The sequence below is a fragment of the Antennarius striatus genome, chromosome 20, assembly GCF_040054535.1.
Source record: "Antennarius striatus isolate MH-2024 chromosome 20, ASM4005453v1, whole genome shotgun sequence".
In the NCBI taxonomy this organism is placed as follows: Eukaryota; Metazoa; Chordata; class Actinopteri; order Lophiiformes; family Antennariidae; genus Antennarius; species Antennarius striatus.
Window position 1 is genome coordinate 12,306,292 of NC_090795.1, and position 19,689 is coordinate 12,325,980.

Sequence of the window (19,689 nt, forward strand, 5' to 3'; positions counted from 1 at the left end):
CCAAAATAGTAGCTGATCGAAAAATTTAATCGTGACTAAAATTTGTGCAATATCGTCTCACGTTCATGAACGCGAAGCGTGTAAACAGTCATGTCCAGATGCGCATGCGCGATATTTTCTTGCCGCTGCCCAATCGGGTGGCGAGAGGAACTATCTTGTCTTCATACAATCTTTGTCAGAACCAACAGCTGGGTGGAACTCCGACAAAAAAAGTTGCCTCAATGACATTTTCTGTAGGGATGGCAGTTTGACTCTGAAACAAGCTAGCTTTGTGTTAAAGTGATAAATTTCACCGCAGTGCCATGGATTTTAATGTTAAGCGATTAGCCGCAGACGCCGGTACTTTTCTGAGCCGTGCAGTGCAAGTGAGTTCTCTTGTCGTTGTTGATAAATCAATATTAGCTGCTAGCTTAGTCTGTTAGCGTTAGCTCTATTGCTTAACAGCTAACGCTAGGGGTATTGTGTATGCTAGCTATCCAAGTAGCGCATTGATTTACAGATTAACTGTGTTTTCGCAGAAAATTGTTTGTTTTTAGGCTTCCTGGGTGTCTTTAAACAAGAACCCAAAATTTCAGAGTTAATGGCAGCTAACTTTTTTTCAGCTGTTCAACAAATACATCAAAGCAGGCCTCAGAAACCGTTTCACAGGGTTGTCATCTTTAATGTCGAGTAGATAACGTGATCTGTAAGCTAGTCCGCTGCTAGCAGGACTTGTAAACCTCTTAAATCGACAATGGCACCTCAATCGAAAACTCCCAAGTAAATTGTTTTATGCAGACTTCAACGGAATATTTTTTCTTTTTCCAGTTTACAGAAGAAAAATTCGGTCAAGCCGAAAAGACAGAGTTGGATGCCCATTTGGAAAACCTTTTGGTCAGAGCCGAGAACACCAAACATTGGACAGAGAAGATAATGAAGCAGACAGAAGTCCTTCTTCAGCCCAACCCCAGTAAGCACACACTTCTGCCTTTGAGATGAACTCGACTGACAAACATTCTGCCGACACATTGAACCTTTTCTCAGGCTAGTTCACAGCAGGTAACCGATGGATCAAAGGGTCGCAAACCCCCAGTCCCAGATTTGTCAATCTTGTGCCACTTTCTTATCAATACATTTTTCGATTTCTTAAGTAGGTCTTTCAGGGTACCTCAAAACTCTATGAACAACTTAAGTTTATGTTTAGATGTGTTGTGTATGCATGCTGCAGTGATATAGTAAATGCCATATTTCAGTAGTTGTGTTGTGCTCTCTTATGAAACGTTTTACCTCTGAGATATTTGATATACATTAACTGGCCGGGTCTCTGTGAAGTCTGTAGGCTCAGCTGTGCATCCTCCTACACTCACACCATGATGCCACTTTGCTGTAACAGACAAATCCTCTGGTTACAGTCATGTTCAAAGGCTTAGATATGGTGAACTAAATTTGTTCTACTTGTTTACAACATGCCACAGATAACTTGAGCATGATTTTCAGTTTTGATTCAAGTCATTCGATAACGTGACACAAATCATTTTTACCGTATAAGTTATGTATTCTGTTTTGTCAATATGAAAGCGGCTGGGTGGACTCAATGCCCTAAAGTTGGAGTCCCTATCTACATTTGGATCACTTGATTTAGTCGTATGACTGTGTAATTAAGTTTTCTTGTTTCTCACCACAGATGTCCGGCTAGAGGAATTTGTGTATGAGAAACTGGAGAAAAAAGCCCCTACTCGAATGAACAACCATGAGTTGCTGGGTCAGTCCATGATTGACTCTGGAAATGAACTTGGTCCTGGAACAGCCTACGGTAAGCAATACACTGAAGTCAGATAAAGTGAGGCTGAAATCAACATTTAGCCTCTCCTGAATTCAGGTCAACATTTGCCACAGCTCATATCAGTTTTATTTGTTTTGGATGTCATTTAGTCAATTCCTGTAGGTGGTTGTCAAACACAATCATCCCATACAGTAATCCTCAATTAATTGAACCCACAAAATGTTTTAAAAGGTTTTTTGGAAAGTTTAAACAAAGTATTTTTTTATTATTATTATTATTACAGTATTTTGTCTAGTGTAATGTTCCAAAATTGGCTAAAATCATTTTTGTTGCGAGCCCTCTGTATTCTGTATTGATTGTAAGCACTAGTATCATCCCCTGCCACCATCTTTTATGGTATTTATTTGTTCAGCCCTAAATTGTGCCCTCAGCCTTTTACTGCCTGTGTTTAACTGCATCACTTTGTATTTAGATGCAGGCCCCTGAGTTGCACATGAAGACTTTGTTTTCTTTCTTCTTTTTTTTGAGGCTATGGTGCAACATTTTAGACTCTCCTGTCTGATGTTGCATGGAGATTGAAATTTTGTTTGTGCTGCTGCTCATTGCAGGGAATGCTATGATAAAATGTGGAGAGACGGAGAAGCAGATTGGTGGAGCAGAGCGCGAGTTAATCCAAAGCGCTGCCATCAACTTCCTGACACCGTTCAGAAACTTTCTGGAGGGTGACTTCAAAACCATCTTAGTAAGTTAAAATTCTAACTTTAGCTCTTTCAGTTTTCCTTAAACTTCTATATGTAAAGTAGCAGGAACATGTGGAAATTCCACGATAAAACAATAATATCAGACTTCATACCTAACATATGAAAACAAATGTATTAGTATTGTAAACCAAGCGCACCCAACGTAGTCGAAAATCAACGTGGTGATGTAACGACTTTGTGTTGACAAATCATGGATTGCACTGGGCAGGCATTGCGAAGCCGTAGATGAATGTTAGCAAGCTAACTGGAGAAAGAAAGCTAACTACAACCAAGGCAGTCAGAGACTACAACATCCCGCGACATCCCTGAATTCAACATTTTTCCCTGACCTACTTTCATAGGCCAGGGTCAGACCTACTTTCATAGGTAAGGGTAAATCAAAGCATAGGTAGATCAAAGCAGTAGCTTTGATCTGTGGTCTTACTCACACTGGCCTTCTCCCTCACCTTTCTCTCTTATCTGGTTCCTGAGTGTCCAAAATTTGAAATTTGACCTTGACCTAGTTTTCTCAAGATCAAGGTCATCATCTCATTTGTATCCCCTTTGCCGCCGGAGTAATGTGCTTTTTGTTTCATCTGTAACGGTTGAAAAGATATTTGGTGGACGGACGAACACAGGAACACTGACAATTACAATACTGACAGTTACAATCCCACTTGGAAGCGGGATGTAACTAATCGTGAGATTGGAAAAGCCGTTAACATTAAAGGAAAAGGCACCTGTGAGAAGAGCAAGTGGAAAAGAAATTTTAGAGAAGTGATAGTTCTGTTAGCTGACTACATGAACTGTATGTTGTTACTTGTCAGATGCCCGAGGAGCATTTTGGATACTACATCGATTGTCCCATTACAAACGGAAACCATAGCTGGACAGACTGTTCATGCTAGCCAGCTAGTTTCACTCAGAATTCGTTGCCGTTTTCTGTGTCGTTCCTGCTGTTTGGACTTTCCTGCTCAAAAACATGAAAATTGTTGGAACAGTTATGACACTCTAAAATTATGTTAACTGGGAAGTCCATGTATAGTTATCTCCTATCTCCTAACACCAGATGCCTTATGCCATATTGTTCACGTGATTCCTTCTGGCAGATTTGCCGTGCTTGGTTGGGCGCCATGATTGGCTGGGCACTTGATTGACAGGTAGTGGGTGGAGTTGGCGACAGTGTGACAGCGTGAGACTTTTCAAGTGAGCTTATTAAAAATATATAGGTGGGGATGCCCATTGATACAGCTGGCTGTAAAATGAAGATGAAGCCCAAACTATTATGTTGGCACAGCAATGAAAAAATCCAGTGTAACTGTCCAGTGTTTGATGTTTAAAAGATATTTAATTCTGTTTTTCAAATTTTAATTTATCTTGTTGGTCTATTTGAAGAGATTACATCAACATTATTACAATAAGATTTTTTGAAAGGTGTTAAGACTTGTCTGGAAGGTGAAATCAGCTCTGCAATATGATTCCTACTGAAGTGTAGGGCATGGCCATCATGTCTTTCTTTTTTTTAAACCATTCAAGTTTTCTGATTGGTGTAAAAAAAAGTTGGTGCTAACTTTTTTTTACACCAATCAGAGCTTTTAGGTAAAACAGACAAAACTAAAAACATACCTAAAAAGAAACATATTAATTACAATTTGTGGTTTGTTGAACTGGGTCTACGTCACTGCTTAGATCCATCAATATAAATGTTGACATACTTGTACAATGGTGGTTTGCAATGTTTTGAGTCGAGTTGAGTCATAACCGCAGTGGAAAAATACATCATGCCTGTCAATAATAGTATCATGTTTCATTGATGGGCTGTCTTTGCAGTGATTTAGTTAAGTCAGCATTTCAGATGGTTTATCCGCAGTGAAAAACATTTCAAGCAACTCAGGTGAAGAATGCAGAACAGAGCCGTAGCATTACATGAACTTGGTTAACAGTTCCTACTTCTTTTCTCTGATGGTCAACATCATTTTGACATTTTATTTACTGCTATCTGCATTTTACTTGTGTTGTACCTGTAAAGTAACTTCATTAATCTGTGCTCATAGAGTGGTATAAAAAAGTTTGGGCACCCCTGAAAATGTCCAGTACTGTACTTGGTAGACTAAGGAAAATATCAGAGAGGTAAAGGATTGTGAAAATGGTCAAAACCAACCCACAGACGACCTCCTAAGATTATAACATCATCTTGGTGCAGATGGTGTCACTGTACATCATTCAACTAATCAAAGCACTTTGCACAAGGAGATTCTATACAGGAGTGTGGTGCAGAAGAAGCCTTTAATGCACACATGTCACAAACAGTCACTTGAGGTTTGCAAAAACACATTTGGATATGCAGTTTGGAATAAGGCGCTGTGGACAAATGAAACAAAGATTGAATTATTTGGTCATAACAAGGGGTGTTGTGCACAGTAGTGAAAGAACACAGCTTTCCAAGATGAACACTTGCTACCCACAGTGGAATTTGTTGTAGGCTCCATCATGCTTTGGGACTGTGTGACCTGTCCTGGTATTGGGAATCCTGTTAAAGTTGGGGGGGTCACATGGATTCCACTTAATATCAGCAGATTCTTGAGAATAATATTTAACAGTCAGTAACAAAGTTGACTGACTGAACATTACAACAAGACAACAACCCAAAACACTGCTCAGAAGCTACTCTGGCATTCATGCAAGGCAGCACGTATGAAGTTCTGGGGTGGCTGTCCGTGCTCAGCACCCCTTCAAACTGAACTGAACTGGTGATGTTTTGTGAGGAGGAATGATTAAAAAATACTGCATCTCCATCTTGAGTCCAGAAACTCACTGGAAATTATAGGAACCATCTAGAAGTGCTTTTGTTTTTGTTTTGGGGGTTTTTTGCAAAAGGAGGCTCTACTAAGTATTGACTTTTGTTTTTCTGTTTGGATGACCAAATTGCACTGGTGCGTTTTTGTTTTGTTGCATATTGCACATCTTCTGTTAGTCCAGTAAGCCCAGTTTCACTACTTATTTATTACTACTAGATGAGATTAATCTCATCTGGTAGAGAACTGGCCTCTGAGTGGTGGTTATGGTTTGTCAACTAAGAATTCAGGTTTTGAGATTTCATTGGGTTTTGTCTCCAGAAAGAACGGAAGCTACTGCAGGTCAAACGTCTGGATCTGGATGCAGCTAAAACGAGGCTAAAGAAAGCAAGGATGTCTGATGCTAGAGCTGCAGTAAGTACACACACACACACACAAACACACACACACACACACAAACACACACACACACACACACACATACACATACCGTCAATCCATCACTGTTAGTGATTTGTATCTAAATGTCTTTGTTAGTTCAGGGCCGATTTCTCAATGGAGAATTTGCTGTTAGTAAAATCCATAGTTATTTTCCTCTGAGGAAGACATGCTTCCTGGGTGTTTCCTGCTATCCTGTCTGAAGTCACACAAGTCATAGCTGATGCTCCAGATTTCACAATGGGAAGTTGACCATTTTAATTTCTGTCACTTTCCGTCACATGAGAAGTTGTTCAAGTTTAGACTTCCCTTTTTTATGGACAGTCTTTTTTTTTTGCTTTTCTCTGAAATCTTGATTAATTGTCTCATTTTTCTTTGCTGTGCCAGGACTCCATGATTTCACTAGTTGTATAGACTTAAATGAATCTTACTCAGTGGCGCTGATGAAAATTTAAGGCCACAGATGTTTTTAAGACATGACATGCAACATGTGATGTATTTAAACAGGATGTATTGGAACCTAACATGGGCAGGAATTAATCATGTAACTAAATGCAAAAAGCATGTGCAGGAAACAGTATTCTTTTTTTCATACAGAAAGTTTCCCAATATGTTAAATTGGTTTTGAGGATTTATTCCAAATGTAATATTTCAAGGACAGGCTCTGTTCCATATGGTGTGACAAGCATCAACAAATTTGCCCAGCGGAGCATGGTGAATAGGATCATAAAGATCCATCACCATTGTGGTGAAAGGTAGCACAAAACAGGCCCGTAGGCCGTTCAATCTTTTGAATGCAGTGGATTTATTTACTGATCACGATGTGTGTTGTGTTGGGATGTCTCGCTATTCCTTATACCTTTTTAAGAGAAGCTGCAGATTGTCTGTTGTCCCAGGACAGACTTCAGGTAACACCGTCCGAGGATGACATCTCTAACCTCAAACCTGAGTCCATATATGTCTAATATTCATGAAATGGGTCAAGTAGTCTTTTTTGGTTAAATGTCAAAGAAAACACATTTGTGAATTTGTTAATTTTTTATGAATTATAGCATTTAAATGTTTTTAAAATGTTAATACAACAAAAATAAAAATTTTAAGTCAAGATATGTAAGCTGACATCAAGATTGTAAATTACCACACTCTGTCTCTATCTCTTTTAAGGTAAAGAATTAAGTGTCTGAGTCATCAAAATTAGAATTGACTTTAGTATGTTCATCGTCCAGCCATTTTTAACAGCTGAGTAGTGATTCATCTGTGCAATCAAGTGTCACTGCTGTCAGTGCTATGAGGAATCCCATGAAAAGGTGCAGGTGATAAGTTCTGATGGGTAACACCAGGGCTCCTTTGAAGGACGGTGGTTTGACTGTGAAAGTGAGGGATGTGAAGTGTTTCAGGGACACATGGTCACAGTCCCTTCCCTTCAGAGTGCGATTCTTACTCGCATGAGCGCACAAGAGTGTAAGATGTGTTGTTGGCCGGGGCCACGCAGCAGCTGTAGTTCTAACTACTGTGTCGCTTGTTTTCAAAAACGCAAAGCAGCAGATGTGAACAGAGGAAATGACAGAGGTGAGTGGAATGTTTGAGCCATCTTTGAATTGAACACACACACACACACACTCACACACACATGCCTCCGTTAGCTGTGTCAGCAGCTGCTGTCTCTTTTTTCCAGCTTCTCCAGAACACAGACCAGGGTACCTAGTTTGAGGAAATCCTTGTAGAGGAATCCTATGAAAACCAAACAGAGTAAATATGCCCCCACCACACCTTTTCTGTGGTTCTGACCTGAGAACAGAAGGACCCATTGTCCCAGCAGTCCCTGCTCCAGACCATATGTCTGTTAGACTTTTAACAAACTCAACAAACCATTGATCCTCTTCCTTCAAGTTAGAAACACATCCAGTTGTGCAGTTGTGTCCATTTTCTTGTCATTCCTCTGTGTTATTTCACAAAAATGTCCCATGAATGTAGTTGTGTGTTTGTGTGCAATTTTCTTTTCTGCTAAGGTTGGTGCAGACTTTCCTTTTTTGTACGTACTGCAGTCACCCATAGGTCGACTGAAAGGTTTGGTTTGTTCGTTTGTTTGTTTTTTTACTAACTGGTGGTTGCGACAAGCCTATGGAACTTGAAATCATTATGGGAATATCCATAACATTTGACCAGACATCAGCAGGACATTGTGTGTCTGAGACGAGCTCATTCACCAGTTTTTTTGTTAAACCATGTGTGTGAATGTCCTTTGGTCGGTGATGAACTGCTGGTATATTATCATCATTTCACCAACAACTTTTGTTTGTCTTCTTGGTGATTTGAACCCTAATAAATGTCCTCCATCTTCAGGCAGAGCAGGAGTTGAGGATGACCCAGAGTGAGTTTGACCGGCAGGCAGAAATCACCCGGCTGCTGCTCGAGGGCGTCAGCAGCACCCATGTATGTAAATTGATCAGTTTTTCCTCAGATTACATCAAAATATAATAGAGTCCTACAGCTTAGAGGGGCTGAGCAGTTTCTGACAATTGTGATTTATCACAATTGTTTTCACACAGAAGTATATATAATATATATACATGTATCCAGCCTACTACCATGAACAATTAAAGCCATTATAGGCAAAAGGAAAAAAAGGGGTAATGATCCTTGGAAAGAAACCCCCCCTCCACTTTCAAGGATAAGAACCAAATGTGTGTGTGCTGTTTTCTCTTGAGCTGGCCAGATCGTCTATTAAAAGTCCATTTCTAATATAGTGAAGTGATTTTGCGCTGAAATTTTACATTTTTTCCAGAAGTTGTGAAAGCAGTAAATTGTGGTGTTGTTGTGTCTCATCTTTGTCTGTTGATCCTCAGGCCCACCACCTACGCTGTTTGAATGACTTTGTGGAGGCTCAGATGACCTACTACGCTCAGTGTTACCAGTACATGGTGGACCTCCAAAAGCAGCTGGGCAGGTGGGATAATCCTGTCAGCGGGCTGAGATCAGGGGTTCAGTACTTGTTCCTCCAAACTGGAGCGATGCTGTTTTAATTTAATTTAATTTTAATTTAATACACTGTTACAATCCCCAAAGGGAAATTAAGAACGCACACTCTAGTTTTTGTTAGTCAATCAATCACACGCATGCATATTAGTGTGTACAGGCCTCTGTAATACACACAACCACACACAAAGGGGCCTGTAGGCATGCAAGGGAGGTAGAGTGGCAGGCAGCTCCTCCTTGGTGCGCCTCAAATGAGCTCACCTCCGGCTATTTTTTTGGGCGGGAATCGAACCGCCGATCTTGTATCATAGGACAACCTGCTCTACCGCCCGCTCCACCACTGAGCCACTGCCGCCCAAGGTTGGCCCGGTTCGCCGCCCCGGTTGGACTATGTTAACAATTTAACATTTGTTTGAATTATGTATCTACTGAACGTGAAAGTAAGTAACTCGTGAAATTTAACGTGGGGAAGGTAACACAACAAAGAGGTTGAATCATTTGCTGTACTTATGAGTAACAGCACTCCTTTGTTTCCTTTGTCCCATCAGTTTCCCCTCGTCATTCTCCAACAACAACCAGTCATCTGTGTCCGGCGGGGCCAGCATCTCAGTGCCCACCATCCCGGTGTCGGCATCCCTGCCCAGCGTGTCCGCGGGTCACGGCAGCTCAACGGCGTCAGGAGGATTCAACGAACTGCGCAGCTCCAACGGCAGCCGCAAAGCCAGAGTGCTGTACGACTATGATGCTGCCAGCAGCAGCGAGCTGTCGCTTCTGGCCGATGAGGTTAGCTTCCAATGATCTTTGGTCTATTTCGTCATATTATTTTGAAGAATGGTTGATTTTTTTTATTATTATTTAATGTTGAACAGCAGTTCTCCATTGGTTTTGATAGACTAACATGAAAACCATGTTTGTGTCGGCAGCATCAGTCCTTACAGCTGCTGTAGAGTTCATCACAGGCTACGCCTTGTCCTGGAAAAGCGCAGCAGCGTCTGTCACAAGCCTGTGGCTGACTAACAATAATCCAGCATTACCTCATCGCTCTAATATTCACATTCAGAAAAATATTTGGGTCTGCCTTTGAACGAAGCCAGCCAGCTTGAAAGGCCTTTGATAAATACAAAATTTATAACCAGGCGTTTCCTACAATTTATGTCTTTGGGAAAGGAAAGCGCGGTTTCTAAAGCTGGTGAAATCTACATAGAGACCCGTTAAATGAATGACACTGACATAATGAACCTTTTCCTAAATGTGTCTTGATAATTCACCAAAACCGTCTGTCATCCAGGTGATCGTTGTCAGCAGCGTCCCCGGCATGGATACAGACTGGCTGATGGGGGAAAGAGGCAGCCAGAAGGGGAAAGTTCCAATCACTTACCTGGAGCTGCTCAACTGAGTCCTCCAGATGTTCCACACTTTCTGTAACCAGTCATGCTTTCATATTTATATTGTTTTGTCTTTCATTGTTTCAGACTGACTTTTACTTCTATGAAAAGGAGTCTTAGTTTTAGCAGACTCGAGCTGGAATAAATAAATTAGAGTGAAGGGCGAAGGAAATGAACCAACAATGTGTTTGTACCCAACTGCAGTACATTTTCTAAAACCTGCTTTCTATGCCTTTTGTGTTTGATTCCATGCAATCCTCAATATGTGCCAGAACATCTCCCAAACTAGAACTTAAAAGTATTTGTTTACATCGTGTATCTCAGAGCGTGAATCGCAATGCTTTTGATGTGAGGTGTGTTTCCTTTTCCCTCACGGCTAATTCAAGTTTTTATAAGTAGTGATGTAGTAGACATTTTGTGATTACAGAAAAGCACTTCAGTTTGAGGTGGGGAGTGATGCTGAATATTTTTAAGTCTAATGAAATTTTACCCACAATATGAATGTTTCTATATAACAGTACCACATGTGTTGTGTGTCAGCTTTATTCACAGTAGCCATACTGGACTGTGAGTTCAACTCATTGTCTCAGTACGTTTTTAGTGAATCAGATTAAGAGCAGATCCATGCATACAATGTTTGAGAATTGGTCTTTAACATTGGGTTTCACTGCTATGCCTGCAGTATTGAGTCTCTTTTCTTAGTGTTGAAGCCCAAGTTACTGCCATTTAAACCCATAAAATTGTGTCAACTAAAACACAGCTGTTATCTCTTAAGTTATTGATTCATATCTTGATTATTAGATCATTTCTGTCACTGGTGTGAACTTAGGAAAAAAGAGTAAATTTACCTTCTTTTTTTTTTAATCAAACCTACATTTCAACTCCGTTTTGTATAAAAACAAAACTGTAAGCCTTGTTGAATTCTGGGAGATTAATGTATATTATTACATGACTGCTTTTATTGTAACTGATAAGAAAACATGCACTTGTAAAGTAAATATACAACATGTTGCCTTAAAATAAAAATTTGCATCCCTGTTTTGCTTTTTATTGACGTTGATCCACTTCAGCAGTTGTGGAGGAAACAAACTTATTTTTTATTTGTTTTGATCGTGTTTGAGCCACTAGAGGGCAGAGCAGACAACGTGATCGATCAGTGAATGGGTTACAGCGTTAAGTGTTTACTCTTGGCTTTCCATTATCTAGTTTCTAGTATTAATTAGAAAAAAAAGATTTGCTATAACAACTAAAGGTAACTGCGAGGGTTGAAAAACTAGTTCGGTGCACTGTACAACCGTAAGGGCTGATAATTTGATGTAGATATTATCTAAATTAGAACTCGTCTGTTGGCCACATGAAACTGATTACACTGGAATGTCTTTTGACTTCTTTAGAATTTTTGTAATTCCTCTTCAGAATAAAATTTTTAAGTAGAGTTGGGAATATTTTCTTCATGGTGACAAACCAAAAGACTGTTTTCTTGAGCACAAAGAAAAGATTCTCTTTGCTGCAGTGTTGTTTTTGGCTTTGTTCTGACCCTTTCCCCAGTGACTTCCACAGCTTCCAGTGCAGCTGTGCAACAAACATACAAATCCCCTGATAATAGCTCACTAACACTGACAATAAAATTAAATACAGCAGTGGAATATATTTAAATGAGTTAATTCTAGCCTTGTACTTTTGTAATAACAGCTTCTTTCTCTCCATGTCTTTATAAAATAAGTCAGTCAAACTTCGGTTGAAATGTTATTTTGTGATTTATCAGGCTTTAGTTAATGCTTCCTGTGCAAAAAATTAGTCTGAAGCATATTATCCTGGAAAAAAAAGCAGGAAGGTTTAATAAGAGGAAGTTTTATAAGCTGACTATTGACTTTCGATGTTGCTGCTTGTAAGCCAGCTATGGAACCATATCTTCATTAGCTATTATTAATGGGAGACATTTATCACTAACCTTTGACCTTAGTAGCCCAAATCATCACTTATGAAAACAGCTTGCACCAGCATAATGTAAAAATGTAAATCCTATAGGCCTATCGGAACAGGGACGTGTTACACTAAACTATTTTAAATATAGGAATTAGGTCTTTGTCTTTAATATAATTAAAAACATCTAATTTGATGAAGTTAGCCTTGAATTTAGCCAGTTCACTCCAAAAAAAAGGAAATATAAATTATTTTGTACTGACCCCCATGCAAATGAAGCATTAGCTGAAGTTTTTTAAAACTATCTGTAAAACTTCAAAAAACTGAACAGTTGGAGAAGATGAGGACTGAAGTGTGAATGACTACGTGAAAAACTATATGATCTATAAATCATCAAAAACCAGCAGTACCACAAGCTGACTTTATATAACATTAAATAGATACACAGTGTTTAAGATGAAATCTACACTCTGTGTTAACACTAGAGAAGAAGATGCACCAGCAGCAGCGGATCAAATTCTCACTGTTTCACAGGTGTGTGTGCGTGACAGGAGAGACCACTATCTCTGGCTGATCACATCTTGTGGTGTTTGTTCCTGCGTTGATGCTCATGCACAGTCCTCTGAGGTGGTGGAAGCAATGCATTTAGCTGACATGCAAAAGATTTAATCTTTTTTTATTAATGCAAATTTCATCTTTTCGAAACAATTCAGATTCTTGCAGATCTGAGGACAGGCACAAGTACAATATTTAAAAAAATCTTGTTTGTACTTTTATTTGCACTGGTTTAGACATAGCACAGTATTGATCTGCTGTCAGGACTAGATGCATTCAACACATTTGACCACTCAAAATAACATTCTACTTATCTGTTCTCGTTGCAATTTATCTGTAAGAAACTGTAACCACATGCTTGGAAGGAAAAGAGAAACAACAGTTCTCTCATCCAGCCGCGCTTGCCTGTAGAAGTTATTTGGTGTGGGTTAATTCTAAGCAGAGGCAACACAGTCATAGCTGGGCTGTTCCACAGATGAATCAGCTGCATACATGTTGCTTATGTGCACATAGAATCTTGACAGACCTGTACCTCTATATAGGGTGTATATATCATCAGGTGTCCCTGCGGTTATATTTAGTGCATTTAAACACCACGTTAAGGTATTGCTGTCACGTTGTCTGAATGTTACTACAGTCACAGGTTGATTGTTTTCTGACTCCTGACCAAATATTACTGAGTAACCAGAGAAATTCCTCTTATGATAATATTGGAAAAGTGTGTTCTGAAAATGATTTTATTTATTTTTTTGCTGGTGCGATCAAGCTCTTAAGCAATTTTGTTCAGAGCAGTCGCTGTGCCAATCCAGGGTCACTTCGTGCTTCTGCTGATATAATTACTTCATTTTGGCTATTTTGAGTTTCATGATTAAAATACATTTATTTAATCCTCAAACATTACATTTGATTTTAACTTTGCCTCAAAGATTGTTCCAGGTTAAATGAAAAAGAATCCAATTAATAACTTCAGCTACTGATACTCAAACGCTCAAGTGACAAAATGGTTTCTCTTTCTCTTCTGCTTCCCCAGGTTGACTGCATTTCTTCTTGACTCATGTATGCAAAGGACAACAACCCTACAACATATGAAGACATTATATTCTTATAGTCTTGTGAAATGCTGATGTTTAGAGTCTCTAACAAGACTTCACTGCAGTTTCTCTTTTTATGTTCCAACCACCATTACCCCTAACATGACCACAGCGGTATTCTGGTTACTCTCTGGTTAGCCCTTCAACACTCTGTTGCCTCGACTTGACACTGATCAATCAGCCTTCTAACTTCTGAGCAAAGTGCAGGCATGCAGTGTCTTCTGTCACTCTGTGCACATGCTTTATATGATTACCTCAACCAACAAAAGTTGGAGGTCTGCAAGATACCAGAAGAGTTTTTATTTGTACAAACATTTATGTAGGAAAGAATGTTAGATGAAGATTCTGGGTTTCTCCTTCTCGTCCTTTTTTTTTTTTTTTTTTTTTTTTTGCCAGTGTGAAATATCCATCCATTTTCTTGTAAAAGAGATGATTGTAATCATCTAGTCTTCAGCTGCTTTTCCATCTTGCAGCTAACGGGTTACACTGGAACTTATCCCAGCTGGCTGCGGGCAGGAGGCGGGGTACACCCTAGATGTGTCGCCATGGCACTACAAGGCCCCAGTATTAAATACATTTTTTCAATTTGAAAAATCGAACAAAGGTCAGTGAATTTGGCATGTTTCATTCAAGTTGTCATATACATGACTGTGTATATGTAGAACATGATAGATAGATAGATAGATAGATAGATAGATAGATAGATAGATAGATAGATAGATAGATAGATAGATAGATAGATAGATAGATAGATAGATAGATAGATAGATAGATAGATAGATAGATAGATAGATAGATAGATACATTTCTGATGATAGCATAGATTGGTAAGAATCAATATATGGATCTAAACCAATATACTGGAATTTCATGTCAAGGCTGCATCTGTATCTCAGTGTTGGGAAGGAAACCTCAAACCCCCTCTGAGATACACAACTGGGCAGTTGCTGCTCATCTTAGCAAAACAGGAAATTTCATGTTTCCTCTGCTGCTTATAGCATCAGCTTGCATCACACTACTTCTGCATATGTTCTCACACACACACACACACACACACACACACACACACACACACACACACACACACACACACACACACACACACACACACACACACACAGAAACACACATTCTCAGTACCGCAACAACACAGCCGCAGTTTTACATCAAGAATTCGGGTTTGGTTTTAAACCACACCTAAACAACGAAATAATGTGAAAAAGTAACGTTAACAAGCTTTTAAAATTGCTCTTTATGTTCATATATAGTGTTAGCATTGCAGTCAGATTTATATATATAGTTTTCTTTATTTTCAAAATATATTCATGAGCATTTATCAGTGTCTGTTGATGTTTAGTTTAAGGTTCATAAAGTATCAGTAGGATGTGGGCTTCAGGCACCTCTTTTTGATTGATTTTTGTAGAATTCTGGGTTTAAACGTGAGAAGAATGATAATTGAAATACCCGTTAATGAAAGGAGGACAGGTACAAACAGCAGAATGTACCATAAATAGGATTCACCACTTTCATTCACATCCACACAGAAAGATGGCTGGAAATTCTGCAGTCTGTGCTCCATTTGGAACAGATCCTTACATTCGATCTGGGACTGTTCAACCACATCTATTGTCGTTGTTGTTTGGAATGTCCTGAACCATTCTGTTTGGCAGCAGTTGAAGGGATTTCCTGTGAGGAAAATAGTGCTCAGCTTGGGGGCTAATGTTTCTGCCTGGTCTGAGGGAATAGTGGACAGCCTGTTGTCCCTCAAATCAAGAACTTTCAGGTTAAGATTTAGAAGTGAAGGGGGGAGATGAGAAAGGAAGTTTCTTGAAATGTTTAAAGACTTCAGACTTGGGAAATGGGAGAAGTCAAAGTCCTGTATGTGTGTGTTTCCTAAACCCAGATGTTGTAATGTTGTGCTCAGAGTTTGTATTGAGTCTTGGGCAATGAGTCCAGGATTGTTGGACAGTTCCAGGTGTGTTAGTGATAATCCAGAGAATGCAGATGATGGTATTAGTTTCAGGTTGCATCCTTGTAGGTATAGCTGCCTTAAGGATGCAATGTTTTTCCAATCCGTACAAGATTGTCTAACAGCTGTACTGGTCTCAGCTTCCTCAGGCAGGCAAACGTCAATGTCATTATAGCTCAGGTCCAGTGACCTGAGGCTTGACAATGAAGAGAATAATCCAGAGGGTACCAACTCCAGATTATTTCGGCTCAGGTTAAGGTACGTCAGATTGCCAAGAGAGTTCATCGTACCTTCAACAGCTACAATGCTATTCAGCTTGTTGTTGCTGACGTCCAACTCATACAAGCTGTCAAAAAACTTTTCAGAAGATAGATTTAAGGTTTGCAGACAGTTTGTGGACATCTGAAGTCTGGACAAGGCTGGCATTTTCTGGATGAATCCTTGAGGGAAATATTCCACCTGGTTTTTTCTTAAATCCAAAATCTCCACAGAGGAGATGTCGCCATGAAGGCTCTCATCCCACAGCCGAGACGTCACATTGTTCATGTACTGCTTCATATTGTAGAACTCTATAGTTGAAGTCGAGTTTAGGGCCGTAGCATTGCCTGACAGGTGTTCATAAAAATTTATTTTGTTATAAGACAGATAAAGATTTGTCAAGTGGCTGTGGGATGGCAAGAAAGGAAAGAATAACAGTTTATTATTGGATAGATCAAGCGTCTCCAGATGGAAAGTGTCATTCAGGTCTTGTCTGGAGATGAACCACTCAATGACGTTGTGGCTGGCATTGAGCACCACTAGCTGGGTCATACCGAAATCTGTCAGACAAGGAAGGTAGTTGAATGCCAAATTGAGCCGCTGGAGTTTGGGATTACTGTTGAAGGCGTCATCAATCTCAAAAATGATGTTTCTCTGCAGGTGGAGCTCCTTGAGTTGGTGTAGGTCCCTGAACGACATCTCATCAAGTCTCTGCAACAGATTTCCAGACAAGTTGAGATACTCCACTGCTGTCAGATTTTGGAGAAGAGTGGCGGCCATTTCCTCGTCCAACTTATTCTCAGACAGATCCAGAACTCTCAGCCTCGCTACAGTCTTTAACGCATGGCTGGTTTCCTGGTAGTCAATATGAAGGTTGTTGTTTGCTAAATTGAGGCTTTCTAGCAGTTTTGAGTCTTGAAAAGTGTCCGATTGTAATTTCTCCAAACTATTACAAGCCAAGCTCAGGGTTTGTAAATATGGGTAACTGAGAGAGTAGTCCTGTAGTGCTTGAATGTAATTGTAGTTAAGTTGAAGTTCTTCTATGTTGTGTGGCAGTCCTGCAGGCACAGATGTTACCTTGGCATTGTTGCAAAGAGCTGTTCTTTGTACCTGCAAAGAAAAGAAGAGACCATAACTTAAAATACCGTATGTAAGTTACACTGTTATGTGTTAGTGTGTTCTATGATATTCTTTTTTTTTTTTTAATTTTATATACTGGTTTGATCCCCGAAGGGAAATTAAGAAGCACACTCTAGCTACTGATTACAAACGCATGCATACATATATGTGAGTACAGGCCCCATTGCACTGACTCTTTACACCATGAAATATTAATTCTGTCTCTGGACACTCTCAAAGATCTTTTTCACTTTAAAAAATGCTCTGTTTTCTTTATTCTTCGAGTTTCATCTCAGACTGTCCCGGGAACCTGCTAATAAAAACCACACAAAGACAAATCAAACTACTTTTTATTGATTAATCCTCCTCTGAATTTTTACATTTCCAACACACTCCAACAGATTAAACTAGGATAGTGAATCTGGTTCAAATGTTCTGCAAAGTATTCGCATGTTAATGCAGGCTTTAGGAGCTTTTTTAACGTGACAGCATTAGCATGTAGTTTACAACATCAACGAACCTAATTCTCTACGTCAAACTGTTATTATCACTTGGTAATGTCATAAATGCAGATTTAAAGTTTACTAAATTTAAAATTGATAAATTGATAAAAACTTTACTGATCCCAAGGAAACATTGTTTTTGGTAGATTACTGTATTGTGATAGTGGCATGTTTAGACAAGCTGTCGAGGTTTGCTCATGCTTATAGATCACTTGATATGCGCTGAATGTTGCGTCATCAGTGTATGACTGTTGTGACAAAATGCAATACTAAAAAATCCTATACTCACCCAGAAAGTTCCTTCCATCTACAATAATATTTTCCAATGTTTACCAAACACAGTCATAAAATGTTCTGTGTTTGAAACCTTGTTTTTTTTTTTTTTTACATCCATCCATATTTATATATATTTTTAAGAGAGATATCTCACCAGCTGGCAATGGGTGTGTTGTGGATGACTTGAAGCTGGTGTCAGTATTCTCCAACTGTGCAGTAGGCAAAGCAGGATGGAAGTAAGTCTGTGGACTGGCATCTTAACATCCTCACTGTTGGAAAAAAAATATGCAAATGAGAAGGAAAAGAATGTTAGAATGTTTTCATCTGACTAGTCAGCCTGTTAAAATTTATAGTTATATCTGAACCTTACATGTTGACAGCAGATATCACATGAAAAATGTGACAATGGTTTTTCTAGTTACTTCATATGACATTCATGACAGAGGGTGAAACCACAATATAATAGTTTGTTGGAGTTGGAGAAAAGTTGGAGAAAAGTAATAATTTATAACAAAAGTACAACATTTCTCGCCACTTTCACAGTCTGGTATAAATGTATCAATTCCCACTCAGTAATGTATTTTTCCCTGAGAAGATTTGATAAAATTTCCATTATTTTCACACAAACCATACACTCTGTGACACATGCAGGATCTTGAGATTGTCTGTTCCCTTTTTGGCTTGCACATATTTCATATCTTTCTATTTCTGTAGCAATATCCTGTTTGTTTGGCTGTTATTAATTCCTTTCACAATTGTTTGTAATGTAATTTAATTATTTTGTTTATTATTAATCACTGGGTTCTTATCGTCTTACTTTCCTTAAATTAATTTGATGTGACCAATTTGTATTACCGACAGAGTTTATGTACGACAGTATTGAATTTCTGGACTCTGTTATGTACCAGGCAAAGATCGTAACCACTGCTAGACATTAACAGCATTATGTAAACCAGTATTATGTTACATACAAATCTGGATCCACTGTTGTCATTTACTATAATAATAAATTTTCTGTTGAGTATTTATCACAGAGACTTTAAGTTATTATACCAGCTTTTAAACTTGAGATTTTTAACAGAGGACAATTTATAAATCAGCAGACAGTACTCAAGTAGTGAGGTATCTTTGATAATATCATTTATTTTAATATTATGTAGAGGCTGAATACAGATCAACTAAATCATCTGCTTGCAAGAAAATGCCGTGCTCTAAATAAGTATCTGGTCAGATCGACCTGAGAATTAGGCTTTAGGCCAACGTTTTTTAACTGGACCCTACAGAACACAGTGATCTGTGAGTAAGTGACATATGCATATATAAACATATTTTATACCAAAGACAAAATTTGTCTAAATTTCACTGCATTACTTCAGACAGGAGTGAGCAGTTTGCTTCTTTTATCAGCAGTGTTATACAGTATTAGGTTGGTGCAGAATGCATTTACTTACACGGGTGGTTAGGTGTGGATTTCCCAAGCCACTTACGGTTGATCGGCTGACCATATCGCTGGTTGACTTGCTGCAGCAGAGTGTGTGTGAAGTTCAGTTGTCTTCCTCTGCTCCGACTGAAGCACTGATACCTCCTTTTTACTATTACTTCACGGAAGCAGGCAGGCAACGGAAACCAAGTCACATGGACAAGCTGCAATCAGAAAGAGCCTCTCGAGACCAGGGTCACAGGAAAGAGAATACTAGCTCTCCCCCCAGCACATACAACACTTTTTCTCACAGCACCACGTTAAAGCTGTTGTTCAGATAAATATGTTTGGTAACACAACTGCTACCACAAAAACCCAATGAGAACACACCCTTCACAACTTCACTCAATCTGATCAGCCACCTTCTAGAGAGGAAACCACCCAACACACACACCCTTCCTGCTTTACACTGAGCTTGT

At 39.1% G+C, this 19,689-nt stretch overlaps 2 protein-coding genes across 2 annotated transcripts; one reads left to right on the forward strand and one right to left on the reverse strand.

Annotated features, from left to right (window-relative positions):
- Positions 1–173: 173 nt before the first annotated feature.
- Positions 174–11,133, forward strand: sh3glb1a (SH3-domain GRB2-like endophilin B1a). Its single transcript, XM_068343819.1, has 9 exons — positions 174–365; positions 808–949; positions 1,664–1,792; positions 2,371–2,504; positions 5,619–5,711; positions 8,079–8,168; positions 8,582–8,682; positions 9,260–9,494; positions 10,000–11,133. Exons 1-9 carry the CDS (start codon positions 303–305, stop codon positions 10,105–10,107), a joined length of 1,095 nt encoding a protein of 364 aa, XP_068199920.1. The 5' UTR covers positions 174–302; the 3' UTR covers positions 10,108–11,133.
- Positions 11,134–12,852: 1,719 nt separating this feature from the next.
- On the reverse strand, positions 12,853–19,396 carry nrros (negative regulator of reactive oxygen species). Its single transcript, XM_068304090.1, has 3 exons — positions 19,242–19,396; positions 17,945–18,059; positions 12,853–17,002 (listed from the first exon to the last, which is right to left on the reverse strand). Exons 2-3 carry the CDS (start codon positions 18,044–18,046, stop codon positions 15,041–15,043), a joined length of 2,064 nt encoding a protein of 687 aa, XP_068160191.1. The 5' UTR covers positions 18,047–18,059; positions 19,242–19,396; the 3' UTR covers positions 12,853–15,040.
- Between the last annotated feature and the right edge of the window lie 293 nt (positions 19,397–19,689).

Coding starts and splice junctions, on each gene's coding strand:
- nrros (XM_068304090.1), bottom strand. CDS start 18,046: ATGCCAGTCCACAGACTTACTTCCATCCTGCTTTGCCTACTGCACAGT. Junction 17,003..17,944: donor AACACACCCATTGCCAGCTG/GTGAGATATCTC, acceptor TTTTCTTTGCAG/GTACAAAGAACAGCTCTTTG.
- sh3glb1a (XM_068343819.1), top strand. CDS start 303: ATGGATTTTAATGTTAAGCGATTAGCCGCAGACGCCGGTACTTTTCTG. Junction 1,793..2,370: donor TGGTCCTGGAACAGCCTACG/GTAAGCAATACA, acceptor TGCTCATTGCAG/GGAATGCTATGATAAAATGT. Junction 2,505..5,618: donor GTGACTTCAAAACCATCTTA/GTAAGTTAAAAT, acceptor TTTTGTCTCCAG/AAAGAACGGAAGCTACTGCA.